The 19,287-nt window shown below is 37.8% G+C and overlaps 2 protein-coding genes across 5 annotated transcripts in view; one reads left to right on the top strand and one right to left on the bottom strand.

The window, feature by feature from the left end:
- The window catches only part of LOC107270974, a 38,477-nt gene that overhangs the window by 15,513 nt on the left and 3,677 nt on the right, over window positions 1–19,287 (top strand). Inside the window, exon 4 of the transcript XR_003060708.1 lies at window positions 18,375–18,433. The gene's annotated coding sequence lies outside the window, so the exon portion shown is untranslated. The remainder of the gene's footprint in view (window positions 1–18,374; window positions 18,434–19,287) is intronic.
- LOC107270902 (zinc finger protein 569) lies at window positions 83–18,898 on the bottom strand. Of its 4 annotated transcripts, none has more exons than XM_025088191.1 (4): window positions 18,269–18,898; window positions 5,857–6,831; window positions 1,765–2,415; window positions 83–1,126 (listed from the first exon to the last, which is right to left on the bottom strand). In XM_025088191.1, the coding sequence occupies exons 1-4, from the start codon at window positions 18,302–18,304 to the stop codon at window positions 323–325; spliced, it is 2,466 nt and encodes an 821-aa protein (XP_024943959.1). In that variant the 5' UTR covers window positions 18,305–18,898; the 3' UTR covers window positions 83–322. The 4 variants fall into 4 exon arrangements, with proteins under 4 accessions (XP_024943959.1, XP_024943958.1, XP_015601825.1 ...); XM_025088190.1 differs by lacking the exon at window positions 18,269–18,898 and adding an exon at window positions 15,196–15,966 and having other exon boundaries at window positions 5,857–6,856; XM_015746339.2 differs by lacking the exon at window positions 18,269–18,898 and adding an exon at window positions 15,196–15,964.

Raw genomic sequence — 19,287 nt, 5'->3', positions numbered from 1 at the left:
AACAACGTGCGCACAATTAAGTAAAACAAAGCATAAATGACTGTTGGAAAGAAAAAGAGGGAGATCAAGTCACAAGGAACAGATAATATAAATATTTTTTATTTGACATATCTTCTTCCTAATATAGTTTTACTTCTTGTTCGCCTGCGCGCAATATATTATTTTCACTTGATTACCTAAACATCAAGATAGAGGAATGCGTCGTCGCAAATAACAATAAATAATAAGGAATCGTCATTATGCGCCGATCACGCATACCGAGCAAGTATGATACACAACTATACAGAGCAGTTAAAAACTACCAATCATATACAGTATATACCTAAGATTGCCTAATTTCCGTAACGATTCTCCCTACGGGCGTATATATACCGGATTCCTGATCCGAATTAGGTGGCGTAAGTGCAGCGCTACGAGATCTGCTGGTCGCATGGACCAACGATGCTGTGTCGGTATCCTTATCGTTGGCTCTCTGTTCCGCGCTCGCCTGTATCCCATTAGGATTATTGACAGTACACTTTTTGTAATGCGTACGCATGTTGCTGCTCTGTGAGAATCTCAAGGAACAATTAGGACACGAGTACGGTTTAGTTCCCGTATGATAATTGAGATGAGTCTTGAGATGATGTTTCTTTGTGAAGGCCTTCGTGCACAATGTGCACTGATAAGGCTTAAGGCCCGAGTGCAACCTCGTGTGCAAGGTCATATTCGATCGATCAGCAAATGCCTTGTGGCAGACCTGGCACTGATAAGGACGCTCGCCAGAGTGTGTCCTGAGATGTTGCTTCAGCAGCATCTTCCGTGAGAACGCCTTGCCGCACTGATCGCACTGGTGCGGCTTCACCCCGGTGTGTATCCGCACGTGCATGTTGTACGCCACTCGCTGATTGAAACTCTTACCGCACTCGCCGCATGCGTACTCCTTGCGATTACGGTGGATCTTCATGTGCGAACTCAGGTAGCCACGATCGTTGAAGTATTTACCGCACTCCGGACACGTCGCTGCGAACTCACGCGTACCCTCGTGCACGCTGCGGTGATACTTGTAGTTTCGCAATTGCGAAAACTCCTTGCCGCAATCAGCGCATCTGAACGGTTTTTCGCCCGAATGCGTGCGACTGTGTACCTGGAATGTTCATGAGATCAAAATTGTCTGGTTTAATTTTTTTTTTTTTATGAAATCCAGGACGATACTCGGTTTTGGAAAAATTTAGATTTTTCACTGGGTCAATGGAAACTATTTGAGTTAATTCTTTTTATCAGACTTATTACCTCAAGTTTGGTTCATTCGGACGGGCACTATGAGCGTTTGTATCATTTGAAAGTATTTTGAGTATTGCATGGAAGAGACTTTTCAATGTTAACTCGCTTGGGGTATACTGACTTATACTTGTGACTTTTAGTGTACCGCCAGTTCGTTTCAATCGAACATTATTACCGTTGGTTATGTTAGTAAAAGCTATTTTCTGTATATAGGACTTAAATGGCATTAATTGTTAACATGGTTCGTGTCTATTGGTTTGTATTTTATGACTTTTAATTTATTGCCCGGACCTATGGGACTCCTTCAAAGTGGACCACATCTCTGTATACATTTATCTTACGACTCTGGAAACGCTCGCTCTTCGCCCGAAGATCGACGCCAATTTCCGATTTCATAATAAAGCATCCTCGCGATTTATTCTTATACCGACGAGATGGGAATAAAGTTAAACAATTTTTTTTTTTTTTTTTTTTTTTTTTTTTTTTGAATACCTTGCTTACCTTTAACGAGGCTCGGGTCACGAAAGTTTTTCCACACTGATCGCATCTGTGATCGTCAGTGTTTACTGTGGGAATTCGATGATCACCCGATGACGCCTCGTTGTTATTACTGTCACTGTGCTTCCGGTGAGTTTTGTCAGTTGAATTTGGTCTCTCGTTATCCACGGTAGGAACAGTGATCGTACTAGTTGCTGTGTTGGCCGTATCGGGCGTCGAGTCGCAGAGTCTACTGACAGGTAACGACAGCTCTGGTTTTAAAGTTGGTGTAGGACTCTTATTCAAAATTCCCGCGCTCCCTATGCCGTCGGTGCACTTCGCATGATTGTCAACGGCAGACAATAAAATCTGTGAGGGTGTCGCGACTTGGGTTGAATTTTGAAAATAGGTAGAAACTTCACCGATATTTTGAGAATTACATTCCGGATTCGTTACGTTCACAAGGATCGTCTGGCCTGAGCTAAAGTCTTGCCGTGAAATAGCTTCGTCTTTTCTCATGTAAATTTCGAATTCGCCGGAAATTCGTTTTTCGCATTCGAAAATTTCGTGTGCGCACGGTTTTTCGGTAATCGTGCTGCAAGAGTCCTTCGAAATAATACCGGAAGTCACTGGGAATCGATCGGCTCCAAAGTCGCCGGTTATTCCCGATTCGATCTGAAAAAAAAATGTTATAAAATTTTATTAAAACGAAGTATCACGAATTGTGCATTTGTATGATCTCTGAGATTTCTTCGCCAACGCTCGGGGTAAAAAATGACGTTTCCATTTCGGGTACAAAAAGTCGAAGCCTGAGCAACAAATCCATCAATTTTTATGGTAGCGTGAAGAAACGCGAGAAACATAGGGCTTATTAACATGTCGACGAATATTTAACAGTCATACATACTAATGCGTAAATTAATATATTTCTGCGTCACTATGAACGATTATGGTATTCGATGATATACAGTGAGATTTGTTCTTGCCCAGTACTCTTGCAATAAATTATATTTAATATTAGAGATATGTTATAAGAATTAAAATGGACGCCCGTATACCTTCTTTCTCAGATTTACTATGTCTTTTCTCTGTATTTCCAATTGGTGGCTAAGCGTGGGCGTCAGTCTTACGTATTTAAGCAGTTAATGACACTTGTTTCCCACGAATCTAGAGTTCAGAAAAAAAAAAGTGACTAGAGTCTTAAAAATTCAATTTGACAATCCTCCCGGTTTAAATGAACTCTGACGTTTTCTCGACTAATGGTAATTTTTCAAACCACCTTTTAAACTTTCCAACAATTTATATGGCAGACGCATAGGTCTTATATAATATATCATTGAAGCATCGATGAGCATGCGATGACGTTGACCCTGCTGCAATAACCGCCGTATCTAAACAGGATATGGATACCTCGTTGTGGAAAATCGTATGCTTACAAAGTAAAAAATTGAAAAACTTCCAGGTCAAAATGTTAAATCAAAGATCAGTCAAGTTACGAACAAGACGAATGGTCTAGGCAAAAAGGAATTGTATAAGTTTAAGAGAAAAACTAGGCGGTGAACTCGGTTAACCTAACTGTTAGTCCGTGACCCTGAAGAGATCATGTTCGGACGCCTCTACGAGTGGAAGTCGAGTCTCGTAGAAAACCGTAAACCGTTCTTTTCTACAAAACGTGAAGATTCTTCGCTAACTCGTTCTCAATGTCCAGACAGCAAACGTCTGACTGGTCTTGCAAGCAGGTAGACGAAAACATTGACAGCCATACTCACCGCTAAGGAGCAAATGAGAATTTTCATTTTGACAAGAAAAATTAGCTACGGACTATGTTCTAGGCGATACAGTGCCTAAGCAGCATATCAAATTTCACTGTAACTAAATTTCTAGAATTGTGTTTAATTTGTCTTCTTTCTCTTTTAAAATGTTTTTTTTTTTGTAAATTTAAATGTTAATATCCTTCCGTACGCTTACAGCCTTGACATTTTTTTATTATATACATGTCACTCTCAACCTTGGTTGACCGAGTTCCCGTATCCCAGCTTCCCTGTAAATTTACATACTGATTGGCCGATAACGTAACGTCGCGACGATTTATCGATATGACTGCGTTAAGCCCGGTTGAAAATAAATGTCGATGAATATCATCGTGACCTAAGAAAAAAATAAAACGCCTCGGGATACGACACTTGCAAGAAAACGATAAATTGGTCGTACATAGGTGTGGATACAAAAAGCGAAAGAAAATTAGCGAAAGAAAGAAATATATGATATATATACACTAGTCGCCATATAGCGGATTCTACGTGATTCATACTATCCCGAATGAACGTTAGCAGCTATGCGAACCGTACCTACGTGCTATTCGACGTGACTATTAATTACTATAATTTACTGACCTCTCTCTATCGGCAATAATTGGAATCCGGTACTATAATCCTTCCCCTGTTCGATGGCAAATACGTCATTCTCGTCACGTGTGCCTACAGCGACGCCATGTTTTTAATCGTAAAGTTAAATTCTTCGAAAACAAATGTTACGCTTATTTTTTCGTTGAGTCTTACGATTTTTTATCTTCCTAGGTCCTATAGGTGTTTATTTTATCACTTACGTCGCATGTGTACCTGCTTAGTATAATGAATGCGTGTTTCGTGTATATTCCTGGATTGGATGGAAAATAAATGACTTGGACCCTGAGTGACCAAGTATTCCCGCGATACTTGAACCTGGAACCTGACGGAGAAATCATGGATAATCGTGCAAACATTCATCGCGATGAATAATTCTACGTTAAATACGGATAGAACGAGGACTGGGTGTATTTAGGTCTACATTGAATTTTTCGATTGATCGATCGAGGGGAAATCATTGGTACGAGCGGTCATTTGTTTAAAATGAAATTAATGGAAATTTAATGGGGAATTTGAAAAAAAAAACTTCACACGCGAGAACTTACGTATATTATTACGTATTAACCTTTTATTGCTATTTTGTCTCTCTCACTCGTTCGACAATCTCCCACGCTGTCATCGTTGACCGTTCGGGCGATTAGTTATCCGGAAAAATATTTGAGTAAAAATGTAAAATGAAAAATGTAAAATAAAAAAATTGGAAAGCTTCAATACTTTGGAAGCGGGTAAACACGCTTTCGAGAATTCCGTGTCGAGTTTGCTGCGTTACAAAATCTCGGTAAACACAGGGTCTCTGGAAGCAATGTGCATAGTTTATGCGTAACGGACGTAAGCATCGAGTGTGGTTTTAACACAGATTCGTCAATAATGAAAAACGAAAAAAAAAATGAAACAAGAAAACAAAACAGGAAGACAATTTTGAGTAATATAAAATTCTTTGTTCACGTTCAATAGTAATTGCAGTAGCGGTACTTATGTAAGGTTTAATATACAAATTATAGTTCTGACAGTAATATTGATGGTATATAGCGTTACGTTAAAGTATCTGCTACCAACAATATTAGTAAACTACTACTATTAGTTAGAGTAGACAGTGAGAATAGTAGCCGGCAGCAGAGACTGCGTTAAATTAGTAACAGGGTCTTGTAATGAGAAACAGACCGCGTGCTACTGCCCGGTGCATGTTGGGTATTACTGTACACGGTATACCTACAGATATAAGACACAGAGAACTACTGTCTAATGATAAGCACGTGACATTGACTTTACACTGGTCTTAGAATAAAGGGGGTACAAGTAATACCCAAGTATAGTATAGGAAATATGGTACTCTAGGTCCAAGCTCAGCTAGCATAGGTCCAAGAGCTGACCAGTTTTGGCCGGAGGTAGAGTATTTCTTGGTATCATTAAATTGTTAAATATTAAATTTAGTATGAAGTCAGTTAAAATTATGATCGTTTATCAACTATAAAAATTTGTGTGGGATGACTGTGTTCTTTTGCTTGATTCGAAAGCGTTAAAACATGAAACGTCTAGGAGTGATTGAATAATATGAGGTGATTGAGTATCCGATGACATTTTCTGTTCGTATTACGGATGTGTAGAATTTTTATGTACGAGTCATTTTTATGGATGAATTTAATTCTTGTAGGAACGAGAGTGGGTCATGATTTTTGTTGAATTTGAAAATTTTATCGAAAGCTTTACTCACCCTTTCGGGATAATTTCGAAGTACTATCGGTTGCATTTTTGGGGAATGATGTGGTCTAGCTAGTTGTCTCCATGGGGATGCTGTGACTCTATTGGCTACGTGTCTCTTTTGATATTTCCATCTGCAGCATCTTTCGCTACAGGTTAAATCTTCGCCCATCTGTAGCGTAGAGACTTCTCGATCCTTAAGATCGACCTTGGATCGGATCGTAGGAACACGTGACTCGAGTAAATTTTCTAAGATGCGATCAGGCTCTCGGGATGATTCATAGATCCTTGATGGATTTTGAATGTTTCCAGGTAGTTCGTGAATATCCATCATTTTTCCGGAAGCTCCCAACAATCCCATTGAAAAGTCCTTGGCCTCGGGGATCTTTACGAAGGAATGAGTTTCGCTGATTTTTTCCGAATTTTCCAAAATTCTTTCGCTCACCGGTTCCTTCGGGTAATCCAGACGATTAAGATTCTTCTCCAAAATTATCCTGCCGTTTGTACGTCTGGTTGTGTAAGGAGCCTCGGTCGTTCCGGCAGGAAACGCATCGAGCGATTCGTCCTTAGATGAGTTACACATTTTTTTATTTAATGATCCTTCACACGACATCGGTAACGCGCCATGACACTTGTCCGTGTAATTTGGAGAACAGTAATTCCTGTCGAAGGTCCTCGCGTGACACCAACCGTCATGACAAGGATATTGCTCGCATCTAAGATAACGTGCGTTCACTTTGACATCCTTAAAGTCCTCCACTTTTAAATCGTCCATACAAGACGTTATCATTTCCGGTAGCGGTGGCAATCTAATGCTCAGAGCCTTGGCGGCTCTTAGGAACGCGTCCAATCGTCCCTTTGGTACCGCGGCGCTTCCGGTATACACGAAACCAAGTATGGCCGCCAATTCGGGGCCCTCGACCTCCGCCAGAATAATTGTAATGGGTTCGCAGTGTCCTGTGGCACGACTGTGCGCAAGTAGGACCTCCTGGAAAAAAAGTGAACAAAAAAATCTTAAATACAAATTTTACCATACGTTTCGGCTTATTTACGGTGCTCGCGAAATTCGCATGGAAGACGTACGGAAATGGAGTCTGTAAGCATAAATGGTCGGTGAATTCTGGTTATTTTTTTTTCTTTCTTTTTTTCTCATGGAAGCACGCAAAATACGTGCCTTGCTTAGTTAAAAAGGAAATGGGATTCATGGTACAGGTGCTTCCACGAGTTTTAGGATCGGCCGGTGAACATTGCTTAAAAGGCTCCCGTTCACCTTACACGTAACATCTGTATGCAATGTAGGGGAGACAGGTAGACTCGACTATCTGGCGTAGAAAGATATTCCAGCATAGCACTACTGACTAAAGTCATGTTACTCACAGATACCAATCTGAGGTAATAAATTTTGTGTTAAACGTGGCGCATGGGATTTTTTTCTTTTTTCGTTAACGTTCGAAATAGTAACGAGACCAAATGAACTTTTCGAAAAGGTCAAGTGAAAAGTTTCGTGCTGTTCAGAAATTTGGAAATTCTCACAATCGTACAGTCAGTGCTGTTACGAGGAACCGGTGGTACGTTCAACGAACGATAATTTATTTTCTCATATTTCTTTTATCAGCCTCCAACAGTTTTTTTTCGTAAAATTTAATAAACCAAATTCGCAACGTGGTGTCATTCACGTCTCGTAAATACGAAAAGTGAAAATTAATTTTTTCCACCGTCCTACGTCGAACCGACTGTCAATATCGTTAAGGGGTTAGGCCACTCTAGGATTTTCAAAAAATCGATTTTTTTTTGTTTGTTAACAAGGTACCTTAGTATCTATAGAATTATATTACAAAAGATTAGGTGCGTGAAAAATCCCTATGTACTCGATTTTCTAGGTATTGAAACATTATTCATGTTCTGACTTTCTACAAACTTTAAACACGTTTATCTCAAAACTACATTTTTCAAGTTGGCCAGAATCATAACTCAAACAAATTTCGACCGATCGACTTCAAATTTCATCTGTATATTTAAAATTACATTCTTTACGACAGTACGTAGCATTTTTCATTATGTTGCATAGTTCTTTTGTTATGAATAATTTTCTGACGATTTTTCATGGGATTTTATACTTTTTTTTTTCAGAAATGCGCCATTTTGGCAAAAATCATTATATCGAAAAAAATCCTACGTACTTCCATAGCTATTCTCGTAAATAATCGAAAAAACTTTGGTTTTTCATCGTAACTTAAAAATTGCAGGACCTGTTCATACGGCCGTTTACCCTCCAGAAATAAAGGCGTCATCGGAGAAATGCTGCACAGTCCCTGTTTTAACGTATATCGCATTGAAAAAATTATTTTTTGTAGTTTATTACTTGTATAATAATGGTCTTATTTTGTAATTCCAATTTATTTCGTGGTTCCGCTGAAAAAAAAATGGACAAAGTAAGCCTATTTTATTCGCCTCTGGAGTGGCCTAACCCCTTGAGTTAAATGCCAACGCCATTCTACTTTCGAATGCACGTGCCGATGTACACCTATCAATTTCACGTTACACGGTTTACGTGTGCATTCGCGTTAATAGTCCGCGTTGCATAATAACGTCAGAAATCAATGTGGAAGACGCGTTGTCACGACCTTAATCGTATTTCCAATTCAGCGGCGTTTTATTTTATTCTATTTTATTCTGACGACGATGACGAGTCTCTGGATTGCTGTATTGCAATAAAGTAATATTATTAATAATAATAATATTAATGGCTGGATATAAAATATATATCTATATATTTTATATAAATATATACATATATACATATATCATTTGTGAAACCGTGTAGTAACAGAATTTACTACTCTGTAGTTAATTTCTAAAGAAATCGATGCACAAGCCCTGGTGATTCTTTCTTTCATGTTCTCTGCAGTGGTTGGTCGTTCATGATAGACTTCGAAATTAGAAATTAACTACAGAGTAGTAAATTCTGTTACTACACGGTTTCACAAATGTATCGCCGTGCAAGGGAGTAATTTTGAACATTTAGCGTAACAGAAATAAAGCCAAATCTCTAACACGTCGAATTAGTTTTAATTTCATATTTCTGGGTTGGAGGTCATTTTGAAGGTCATACTATGTTACATGGTTGGATTCGTTTCGATGCCGGCTACAATGTGCAAGGAGAAAAAATGTGCCATTCCATTTAAAAAAACTCTGATAACCATGAAAAAACTGGTAAAAAAAGAAATAAAAAAAAAAATATTATGATAGCCATGGGCGCCCTTCCGAATCATTTAAATTCCGATATTTGCGAACTCCGTATCTTTAAATCCAATAAAGTTATTTAGGTGTTCTGTTTCTCGCGCCTCACCCTGTATATTATATATTAAATAAAAATATATTTTACATCCATCTAATGCTATTATAGTTCTCAACTACAATATCGTTACGGAACCTGCGAGAAGTCCATAGAAAACGAACACGTCTTCCACTATTTGTAAAATAGATGGTTTCGCTTTATACGGCGCTATTTTCTTAAGCGTATCATTACGTTTCACTTGTTACCGTGTCCGCTCTGGAATTTATCGTCGAGAAATCTCTTCCAGAATATCTCTTCTTGCAACTTATTTTCAAAACCTATATGTTATTCCGTTTAATGTGCCGTGTTTACAATTTGATTTTTAACTTTTTCATGTCTTTTTTTTTCACTACCGCCGAGAACTCTCATTACGTTCGCGCTCTTTTACATAAACACATTTTCAGTACGAGAGCATATACACATAATATGGAAAATATATAGTGCCTACTTGTTTACCTTGATAAAAATCGTGCGAATAGACGCACCTTTTGGTGAGAAAATTCGTAATGTAACACGTGATGCTCGTTGAGGTTATGGATTCACACGAAAAACGACACTTGCTCGGGAATATCGGCACGCTATACATAGCGATTGGCACTCGTGTTGTTTCTCCATTTTTCTAACTACTCTTGTATTTTCTTTCTGTTTTATTTTACGATTTCGATAATCTGACTTTTTATCGTCCGCTGTGGTCACTCTTCTCGTGACACGAGACTTTTATGCTAATTTCTTGAGTAATATAGAATTGCAAAATACAGTCAAGAATTTACCAAACGTCCGATCGATGCGATTTTTATTAGCGAGATACGATATCGATGATAACGGATTTTCGAGGAATTTCAGTTATTTGAATGTTTTTTATAAGATTGTATAGTCTGATTGTATAATTAGCCTGGCGGATCCTAATAGGTCGGTTGGTAATTTTGTTTTGCCAAGAGCGAACGATGGAAGAAAAAATGAAAGGAATGAAAGAGTAGCATCAGACATAATTAATTTTCTTATTAAAATTTCGAGTTCAGAGGTTAAACGTACTTGTTTACAGAATAACGTTAAAAATGATTTCATACGATTTACTACGTTTTATTAGCATTCGGTAATTAAATATTTTCAGAGAATCCTGAATACAAATTGAATACGGTATTGCAATATTTTTTGTTTTTATAGTGTTTCTTAAGTTAAAATCACATTGGACGATATCATAAGGAGCCACGACGTCGCGTGTCGTGCTGCGCAAAAATTCCATCACTTCGCAAAATCACCGTAATCGTAAATAACCTAACTACTTTGAAGGCAAAACTTATCAGAGCTTCCTTGTTATTCCATTTTTTTTTCTCTCGATATTTCACAGCAGCCACATTCTCCACTAATCCACATATGGAAATGTTTCGGTATAAACAGTCCCCTTCGGGACTCGGCCCAGTCTATTCGCTGAATTAATTACACTAATTTGATTTCCATTTTAGATGTCTTGTGCGACATTTAAAATGATAAATACGGAATTGCACGATAAAAAAAAGGATCTCGAAGTGGTACGAGACTATAATATAGCAAATAAAAATTGATTTTTATAACTGAACGTGCAAATTAGTTTATTAAAAATTCTCTTATTTTTATATACGGGGCTAACGAGTAGATCACTAACTGAAGTTGGTTTTCCCGTATACGTCCAATTGACTGACTAACTTTGAATAGTAGCTTTGAATTGGTGAACGTCTATGCTTAGATATGTATATGCGTATCTGTATGTAGTCTAATGTCATTAGCCGTCAATCATCCATGCACGATACCTCATTTGAGTACCTTTTAATGCCAGGTTCAGAAGATCGTGACTAGTTTACAACTAGTTGAACCGGTTTCACAAACTTTGAAGTAACCTCGAGTTTCTCATCGGGGCTCAAAAGTTATTTCCTTTTTTTCATCCAAATCGACTATTTTAACGTATCATATCAAGACACTGGTCAAACGTAAACCACGGACACTCCAGTAGTACACCTCTTGTCGTACGCCGTCGACCGTATCGCCGTAATGGCCTAAAAGTACCGAAAATTGTTTTTCTAATTTACGTAAAAGATAAAAAAAACTCTCTCCCCTGAAAAAAAAAAATTTCTAAAAGATTCATTACGTTCACTCTCACGATGCTTCTTCGTTCTTCCAGCACCTTTCAACGTGGAAAATATTTTCCTTTTTGTCCGACTTCTTCGCCATTTCTTTCCTTCCTTCTTTCTCGCGTTATTCTCTCTTTTTTCATTCTTTTCTTCGCGCACAAGAATTTCCCGTTGTTAAGACGCGGTTGTCGAGGCCCCTCCCGGGGTCCAAGTACCTTTCATGCCTGAGAGGCCGTCATCATCCTCACTCTACCGGGTAAGTGTTACGCTATTGTGATTGTACAGTATAAGGCCCATTGGGCCCCTTGTATTATTCACAGTGACTCCAGGCCCGACACGGATCCTTACGAATTAATGTACTCCCTAAGTATATATATGTATATATATATACAATATATAATACAAGAGTGTATATTGCATTAGAGCCCCTGCATTTGCAACGTCGATAAATTAGATCGCTGCATTATAAACATACAATACACGTTACAACAGATGCAAATAATCCTTGGTACCGCAGTGCTACTTTGGAAATACTCGACCGATGTCCAGATCGATCAACCGTTACCGTGTCGATGTCCACGCAAAACCCCAATCGGCAATGAACTTCTCATTGTAGTGAAGTCAATCACATAATTTGACTAGGCTATACCTATGATCTACATTCATAGCCATTAAACGATTAGGGGACTTAAGACCCAACCAGATTGTACACTATGTCCTCGTTGTGAAGAGATTGACGTACACAATTCCAATACTGTATGCGTGATTTAATGTCCCGTCGTTAGATGATTTGACATTATTCGAATTTGGATTGTTTGAAAAAAAAAGTATATCTTTATATCCGCGGAGTTATAGATCTTACAAATTAATATAACAAGTGACCATTCTTGCGTCATTATTGATACGTGTTTATGTACTCGCGATAATCGCCATCCAATTTCAATGATTAATTTACCTAATCATATTTAGATGCTTATAATTCCGTGTATGACATAGTGGTTTACAGTGTGAAGTTGAGATATTTTTTCTTTTTATTTATTTTTTTTTTCTTTCACTAAATTACACGGTACGACGCTCTACGTTACGGCTATAGATCTCTCCCGGGTATCTAATAGAATGACTATACTGACTCTCTGTCCCACTGCAAAAGCTTTAAAATTAAACGAACTGTCCGCGGTCGAATTTCTTAACGTTACCCGCGATGCCTTGCACCGTACACGATTATCCGATTGGTCATTTTCTTTATCGTGAATTTGGTTTACGTATTAAAAGCTCATTTAGCCAGGGTCTCTAATCAGCGTCCGTAAGGAAATTGTGAAGAGAACAAGAAGCGAGACGCGATCTGGTGATTAAGTATTTAACGTACCCAGCGACACGAAATTAATCAAGAAAATATCTCTATCAACTAAATACGCTGACTATTAATAGTAACGTAAACGTCAATACGTCCTATCGCGACGTTCGATCGAAATACCATCGAACCTTTCTAATCGGCTAGAAATTCATAATGACTAGACAATCAATATACACTTGTTACATGGGTGACTAATATATTCGTCATTTAGTTCATCGATACCAATGACGATATCTGCAGGTGGATGATGATACCGGTGTTTATATTCATTATAATTATTTGTTTTGCTTCGCGATCGTAATATTAATGATTGTAATGATTGCAACGATTCTCACGGGTTACCATGCTTTCTCTTTACGGGATATGCGGAAAACCGTATTTGAAGAGAAAAAAAAATGTAATACTCATATTTATAGAACGCTGCGAGCCTGCTTCGAATATAGTGTCTAATGCACCAGTGTTATTAAGCGGTACATACGTATAGTACGCTTACAATGACTTTCGTGCGTAGCACCTAGCACTACAATGTGTCTGAGAGTACCAGAAATTGCACGCGTAAGCCACGAGTCTATTAACGTAAAGATAATACGAGACTCGCAGTAGAAAGTCACGGTCATATCGCATTAACAGGAACGATACTATTTTTAGTATTGTGGGACTTGTATAACCTAAATAGATATAAGGAAATAGAAACGATATGATTTACTATCATGCCGGACGAAGATTCTGATAAGACTAACGAGACTGTTTATCCGCGGAAGTATGCAGCAATTATGAATAATTTATTATGGAATAAATTTTAATGATAAGAAGATGATAGTACGATAGTACGTAATCGTAAAGTTTTAATGATAAGTACGTAATCGTAAAAGTCATTTGTCTACAGGGATGTTACTGATTTATAAATTGAGCTATAATTCCTTGACGAATATAGTCATTATCGTTATCAGGTATTTACCTCGGAATTTTATAGGTTATGTAGTTTCTGAATGGATCTAGTACATTACCACGTACTACTGTAGACGGGAGATAACGTGGACTGTATTTATTATTGTATGTGTATGCACTTCTAATTAGTTGGACCAGCTGACCCAGTTCCCTGAGTAACGTAGTTGGTAATTGATTCGAGTGTCTGTCCTCTTTGATGTTAACGGGCTCGCCGCCATCTTTAAAATATCTCGTTAGACTTTTCCGTTAGGTTATACGGGCGACGTATTGGGGAAAAAGAAAAAAGAAGGCGCTTGTGAGTATTTTTAATGTGACGCAAAGATTTTAAGTGCGCTTCTCTTTGTTTTCATGTGTACCGGGACATGTGAAGGAAACGTGTGGCGAGAAAACGCGCGGCTGCGTTAACGGTATTGAGGGGAAAATGTGACGTTGGATGGGAGCAAGAGGAAGATCGGACAGGTGAAAATGGGTAAGAGAGGTTAAGGGACAAATGGGAAATTATTAATGCGACAACAAATTGAAATTTTGGTGTATGAAATTTTCTAGGAAAATTATGTTATTTTGTTAGATTTTCAAAATTCAACTATTTCTAGGCTGTACACTTGACTATGTGTGTCTTGTGCATCACGTGAATTTTTACAAAGCAACAAACGTGATTTCGAAGTCGAGACAAGTCATCGAGATTTTACTATGTTATATTGTCATGATGGATTTTATCTTGTTAATTTGTCGACCATCTTTTTATCAAGATCAAACGGTTGTTTTGTCCAGGTCCTGTGCTCGGATTGCCTGTCTTTTAATTGCCGTCCTTTGATCGGAGTTTGATCATCCACGATATAGGTCCCGATATCGAAGACCGCATTTGAGAAAAAAAAAGGAATTATTGGTATCGCTCGATACGTTTCTATTTGTTTGATTAACGAAGGCCAATAGATTTTTACGACCCACATGTTGACACCGTTAGGTTTAGATCGTTTCGTTACGATGTAGAAAGGACCAGACTGTTTCCATCGTTGTCATGATGATTTTATGAAAAATTGCTTTTGAGGTTATTACAAGTCTTTTTTTTTCATTGACTTTTTTTATCACGTGCTTTCGGTCTACTGTCAGATCATGCACTTTTTGCAATTCAAACGCACAAGACTTTGCTTATCAATTATCAATTGTTCTCATATCGTCTTTATAAGTGATGCTATCGGAGAAAGTTCGAACTTTCTGACTTACATTTCTTCGTTATTCGCACTTTTATACGATTCGATCGTAGATCGTAGAGAGAGAGAGAGAGAGAGAGAGAGAGAGAGAGAGATCAATGTCTTTTGTGTTCGATTGTATTAAATCTTTATTTCAATGTTTTGTGATTCCATTGTAAATTGCACAAGGATACAGTAACGGTCCGATAAGCTGTGTATAATATAATTGACTGTTCGATACGGTATAGGAATTAATAATTTTGGAATTATATTTTTTAACCACAAACTTGAATTCTATCGTTACTCGTCTAAGTCAAGGGGAACGAGTATAAATAATGATTTGTTTATATTTTACGGGAGGAAAAATTATTGCTTTTCCGTACGTTTATTATGTATTGCCGAGTAAATCGAGACTCACTTGCAAATATGGACTGGCAGCAGAAAGTACCAAACGGTGAGCAAGAAATCTTTGTCCACCGGGACAGCATAAAGCAACATCCGCAAATCTTTGTGATATCATGGCCTCACGCAAGAAATCCCCAACGTCCGGTGCCCGGCCGGAAACTCTTATTACTTCGCCCATCATCTCCCAGATCAGTTGAATTCCCGGAAGATAATTTTTCAATCACTCTCCATATCCTCGTATTCCACCATTCCACGACGGATCACAACACTGATCACGTATCGATCCCAAGTACAAGACGTAAAAAAATTTATTTTCAAATCCAAAATTCAATTATCCCGTAATATTCGCAGAATATATCTTGGGCCGTTTTTTTTCTCGTAATTTCCTCTAATTTCCAAGCAAAAATTTTTTTTTCAAAATTCACATAGGAATGTAATCAGTCTTGCTCAATGCTTCCCTTTCGAACTTAAAAAGTGCAACTCTCTAGAATTAATCATCTATAAATTCTTTTCTATCTTTTCCCTTTTCTTTCGTATCGCGAATGAATTTTTGAGTTTTTTTTGTCACAATCAACGGCCCCGTACTACTTTACTAGACCCTGAACGCTACCGGGCGTCAGACAGTTTCCAGGAGCCGATCGGATACGTGGACTTTAGATGAAACCGTCGCGGATCGCCTCGGTAGGGCAACTGCCAACCCGAACACTTCAGGTGAGCAGAGCACTCCTTGCTCCTTGCAGCCTCTCTCAAGAACTCAAGAACTCCTCCCATGTGGCCTGACTGACCCTCTCCACTCTTACACCGGGTTTCCATACGCTTCCATTGCGATGCCACGATCCTGCTTTTCTACCCATTTAACGAGATTATTATTGTCTCTTTTCTTTCTTCACGAGACAATAGGACGTTCTTCATTCCTCTCATTAATTCTCCTTTACTTAGACTCCTTTTGCTCACGTAAACAGAATAACACAAAGCAAAGCTGTTCCGCGTGTTTCCATATGTGTACGTGGTAATTCGGTATAGTAAATTATTTGTCAAAATTTTTTTCATTTTTAAACTAATTGATGTACTCTTCTTAATGATTTAATTACATCAAGGTTGTAGAACTAAAAAAAAATTACATCAACCAAATCAGAATCCGCTGGAGAATGTAATCATAATCATAAATGAGTGAAACACTAAATTCTCAATGACACTACTTGATTTGATCGATTTAATAAATCGATTTTCAATATATGCTAATATTTCTAAACACTTCTTTTTATAGTGTATTTTCGTATAATTTCATCGTGATGTAACATCGCGTGGGCCACGATGCCGAGCATTTCACATGATCATAATAAGTCATACGTGTTACCAGATAACGCGCATTAATTATAATTAAATAATATTAAATCAATCATTCGACAACCGGTTCGCCGGAATTGGGTGAATCTTTTTTTTGTCTTTCAATTCCTTATCCTTCATCTTGTACATTTCTTTTTTTTCCCTTTCTTCTGTCATGGACTTAGTATAAGATAATAGCGCAAGATCAGGCACGAGCCAATTATATACTCGGGTGTGTAGAAGCCATACGTCCAACTGTCACTGCTTTCATTTCCCGTTTTTCGCTCGTTTCGTGTTATAGTAATTCGGTGAATAGGAAAAAAAATACGACTCATACGATTGTTCACTGTAAAATCGTAGGCTATAAGATTCACTGCCGTTACGTACGCGTGTAACGTCCGTTCAATAGTTTTGTAGGTTAGGAATATTGCATAAACTACGAGCACACCCTGTAGTGAAGTCAATTGTTACATCCGGTTAAATTTTTGTTGTACATATTAAATTAGGCTCAATATACCAATGAAACAAGGTCCGTAAGTTACGTCAGGAACAAAGCGGTACCCTTTTTACTCTTGCTTATTTGAATTTATCCAAACGTTACGTTTCCATTATTGAACGTACGTAGGCCGCCTTAAGTTTGTCCCAAGGAAACTGTCGTATGTTCGATAGGCTTTTATATGTTTCTCATATCGTCTAACCCAAAAGCTTTTTAATACCTCGTTCATCGTCGTTACGTGTCCAACTGAAAAAAAAATCAATCTCATAGCTAACCTCCAAATAACGTCATAGTACGTTCACGGCTAAGAGAGAGATACGTGATACCATACGATTTGCATTTACCTAGAAATACGTGCGATAAACAAACGTATCATTGATCACTTATCGTCAATGAATTTTTAACCTTTTTTTTTCTGCATGATCGTTTAAAGTCCCCATAAATCAGCTTTCGTTCGATGGTCAGTGATTACACGTAGTGTGCCGCTTTCTCACGCGATTCGGCAAGTTTATTTAATTTATAAAAGCCCGTATATGTAAATCAAGTTGATAGAGAGTTTCAAGGTTAAATAATAAAAAGGTACAAATATATATATCATTTATTATCGCTATAACTAACTTTAATGTGATTGACTTAAAAGTTTGTGAAATTTACTTTTAACGAGACATGATACTCATTTCGATAGAATTTATTGATCAACAATTTTGCCAGTATTATCGTCCCTCTCAGGTGCAGACAGGACTAATAAGGACATCGAATACTGGTAGTGTATTTCGGAAAGTAGCCTGTCTAAATTTAATTGGCCATCCTAAAGTATTATACAGCCGGTACTTGACCTCTAAAAGGGGATAGAATCGGAGGTGAAAGAAAAAGAAATATGTATATCCATTATATTACCCCCGCATGAGTTACCATAAGGCGGTTGTACAAATGACATAGCTTCAGTCGCGCAACTACACATTGATATATGTATACTTAATGTAATATCCGAAGTGCCTTAAGATTCACTTTTTGTTTATTTTCGAAACTACCTACGTTTTACGATGATCTTGAAATACGTATATTAGGCGTAGCTGTGTATCTTTTTCGAGCGTTTTTGTCAATACGCGTTGATTAAATAAATCACAAACCAGGTGGAGACCGAACGTTGCGTCATACACGTGATACATTAACCTTATTACTATTGATATACATACATATATATATTCGTTGCCATCGTTGAGCATAAAAACTATGATTTATAATTTTTTTAAATTTAACCCACCTTATCAATTCCATTTAACTGACATCCCTTTGGCATAGAATTTATCGCAGGCTGGTTCGAGGCTACGTGGAAAATAATGAAATCTCCTTTGTTTAATATGTTTCAGTATTCCTGCGACATACCGAAGGATACCAGCATACCAATGGACACGTAAGGGACCCAAAGGTAAATGTTTAAGTCTCCGAAACAAATTGTCAAATAAAAACGGTACTTCTTTCCTGGATACGACTTCGGTCAGTTTTTTTTTTTAAATTTCAACCATTTATGAAGTACGTGCCATTTTTTTCAATTGGATGACGTTCGATAATACTTGAAACCCAATATCGCTCTGTCTGTCAAATTAGACGATGATATCGAAAGTAACGAATATTTTTAGTACTTTTGTCTCATCTTCTTTCGTTGCACTACGTTTTTTTTTGTTACACGTGACGCGCCATGTATTCACTCATATAAATAGATATACTGTGCACAGGAATCTAGCGACCCGGATAAAGCCTATTTATTGCACCCGAGAAAATCTATTTCCCCGGTGCTAAACACTTTGCACTTGCGTTTAGTGTCACTTTGCGAGTTTGCGCAAAGTAAAAATTCGTTACGGCGCGCGTACCCGTCGCGTTCAAAGACTGCGAATGATGGTGTAATGTTAAAAAAAAAAAAGAAATTGTTATTGCATCAAGGATACGCGTACCTATGTATATCGCGGTAACAGAACACCTGTAGGAACGTTTCAAATGTCACGCGACACACGGGTTTGCCTATCCCTACCATTTTAAAGCATGACCAGTGGCTATAGGATGAACTTGCGTTTATGCAATTGCTATATGATATATAATACGTTATATATATATATATATATATATATACATATATTCATTTATTCATACATCATAATCGAACGACGATACTAAAATCTCTTGCTATATGATATATAATACGTCCTATGTATATCGCGGTAACAGAACACCTGTAGGAACGTTTCAAATGTCACGCGACACACGGGTTTGCCTATCCCTACCATT

Source organism: Cephus cinctus, unplaced genomic scaffold, assembly GCF_000341935.2.
Source record: "Cephus cinctus unplaced genomic scaffold, Ccin1 Ccin1_scaffold0857, whole genome shotgun sequence".
Classification (NCBI taxonomy): Eukaryota; Metazoa; Arthropoda; class Insecta; order Hymenoptera; family Cephidae; genus Cephus; species Cephus cinctus.
Note: the sequence above shows the minus strand (reverse complement) of the source record. Positions and strands in the feature narration are given on the sequence as shown.

What these genes read in the sequence shown, in the direction of transcription:
- LOC107270902 (XM_015746339.2), bottom strand. Translation starts at nt 15,363, where the DNA reads ATGATGGGCGAAGTAATAAGAGTTTCCGGCCGGGCACCGGACGTTGGG. An exon ending in CTGCCAGTCCATATTTGCAA is followed by an intron (nt 6,832 to 15,195) that starts GTGAGTCTCGAT and finishes CTTTTTTTCCAG; the next exon opens with GAGGTCCTACTTGCGCACAG. An exon ending in TTCGAAATTATCCCGAAAGG is followed by an intron (nt 2,416 to 5,856) that starts GTGAGTAAAGCT and finishes TTTTTTTTTCAG; the next exon opens with ATCGAATCGGGAATAACCGG.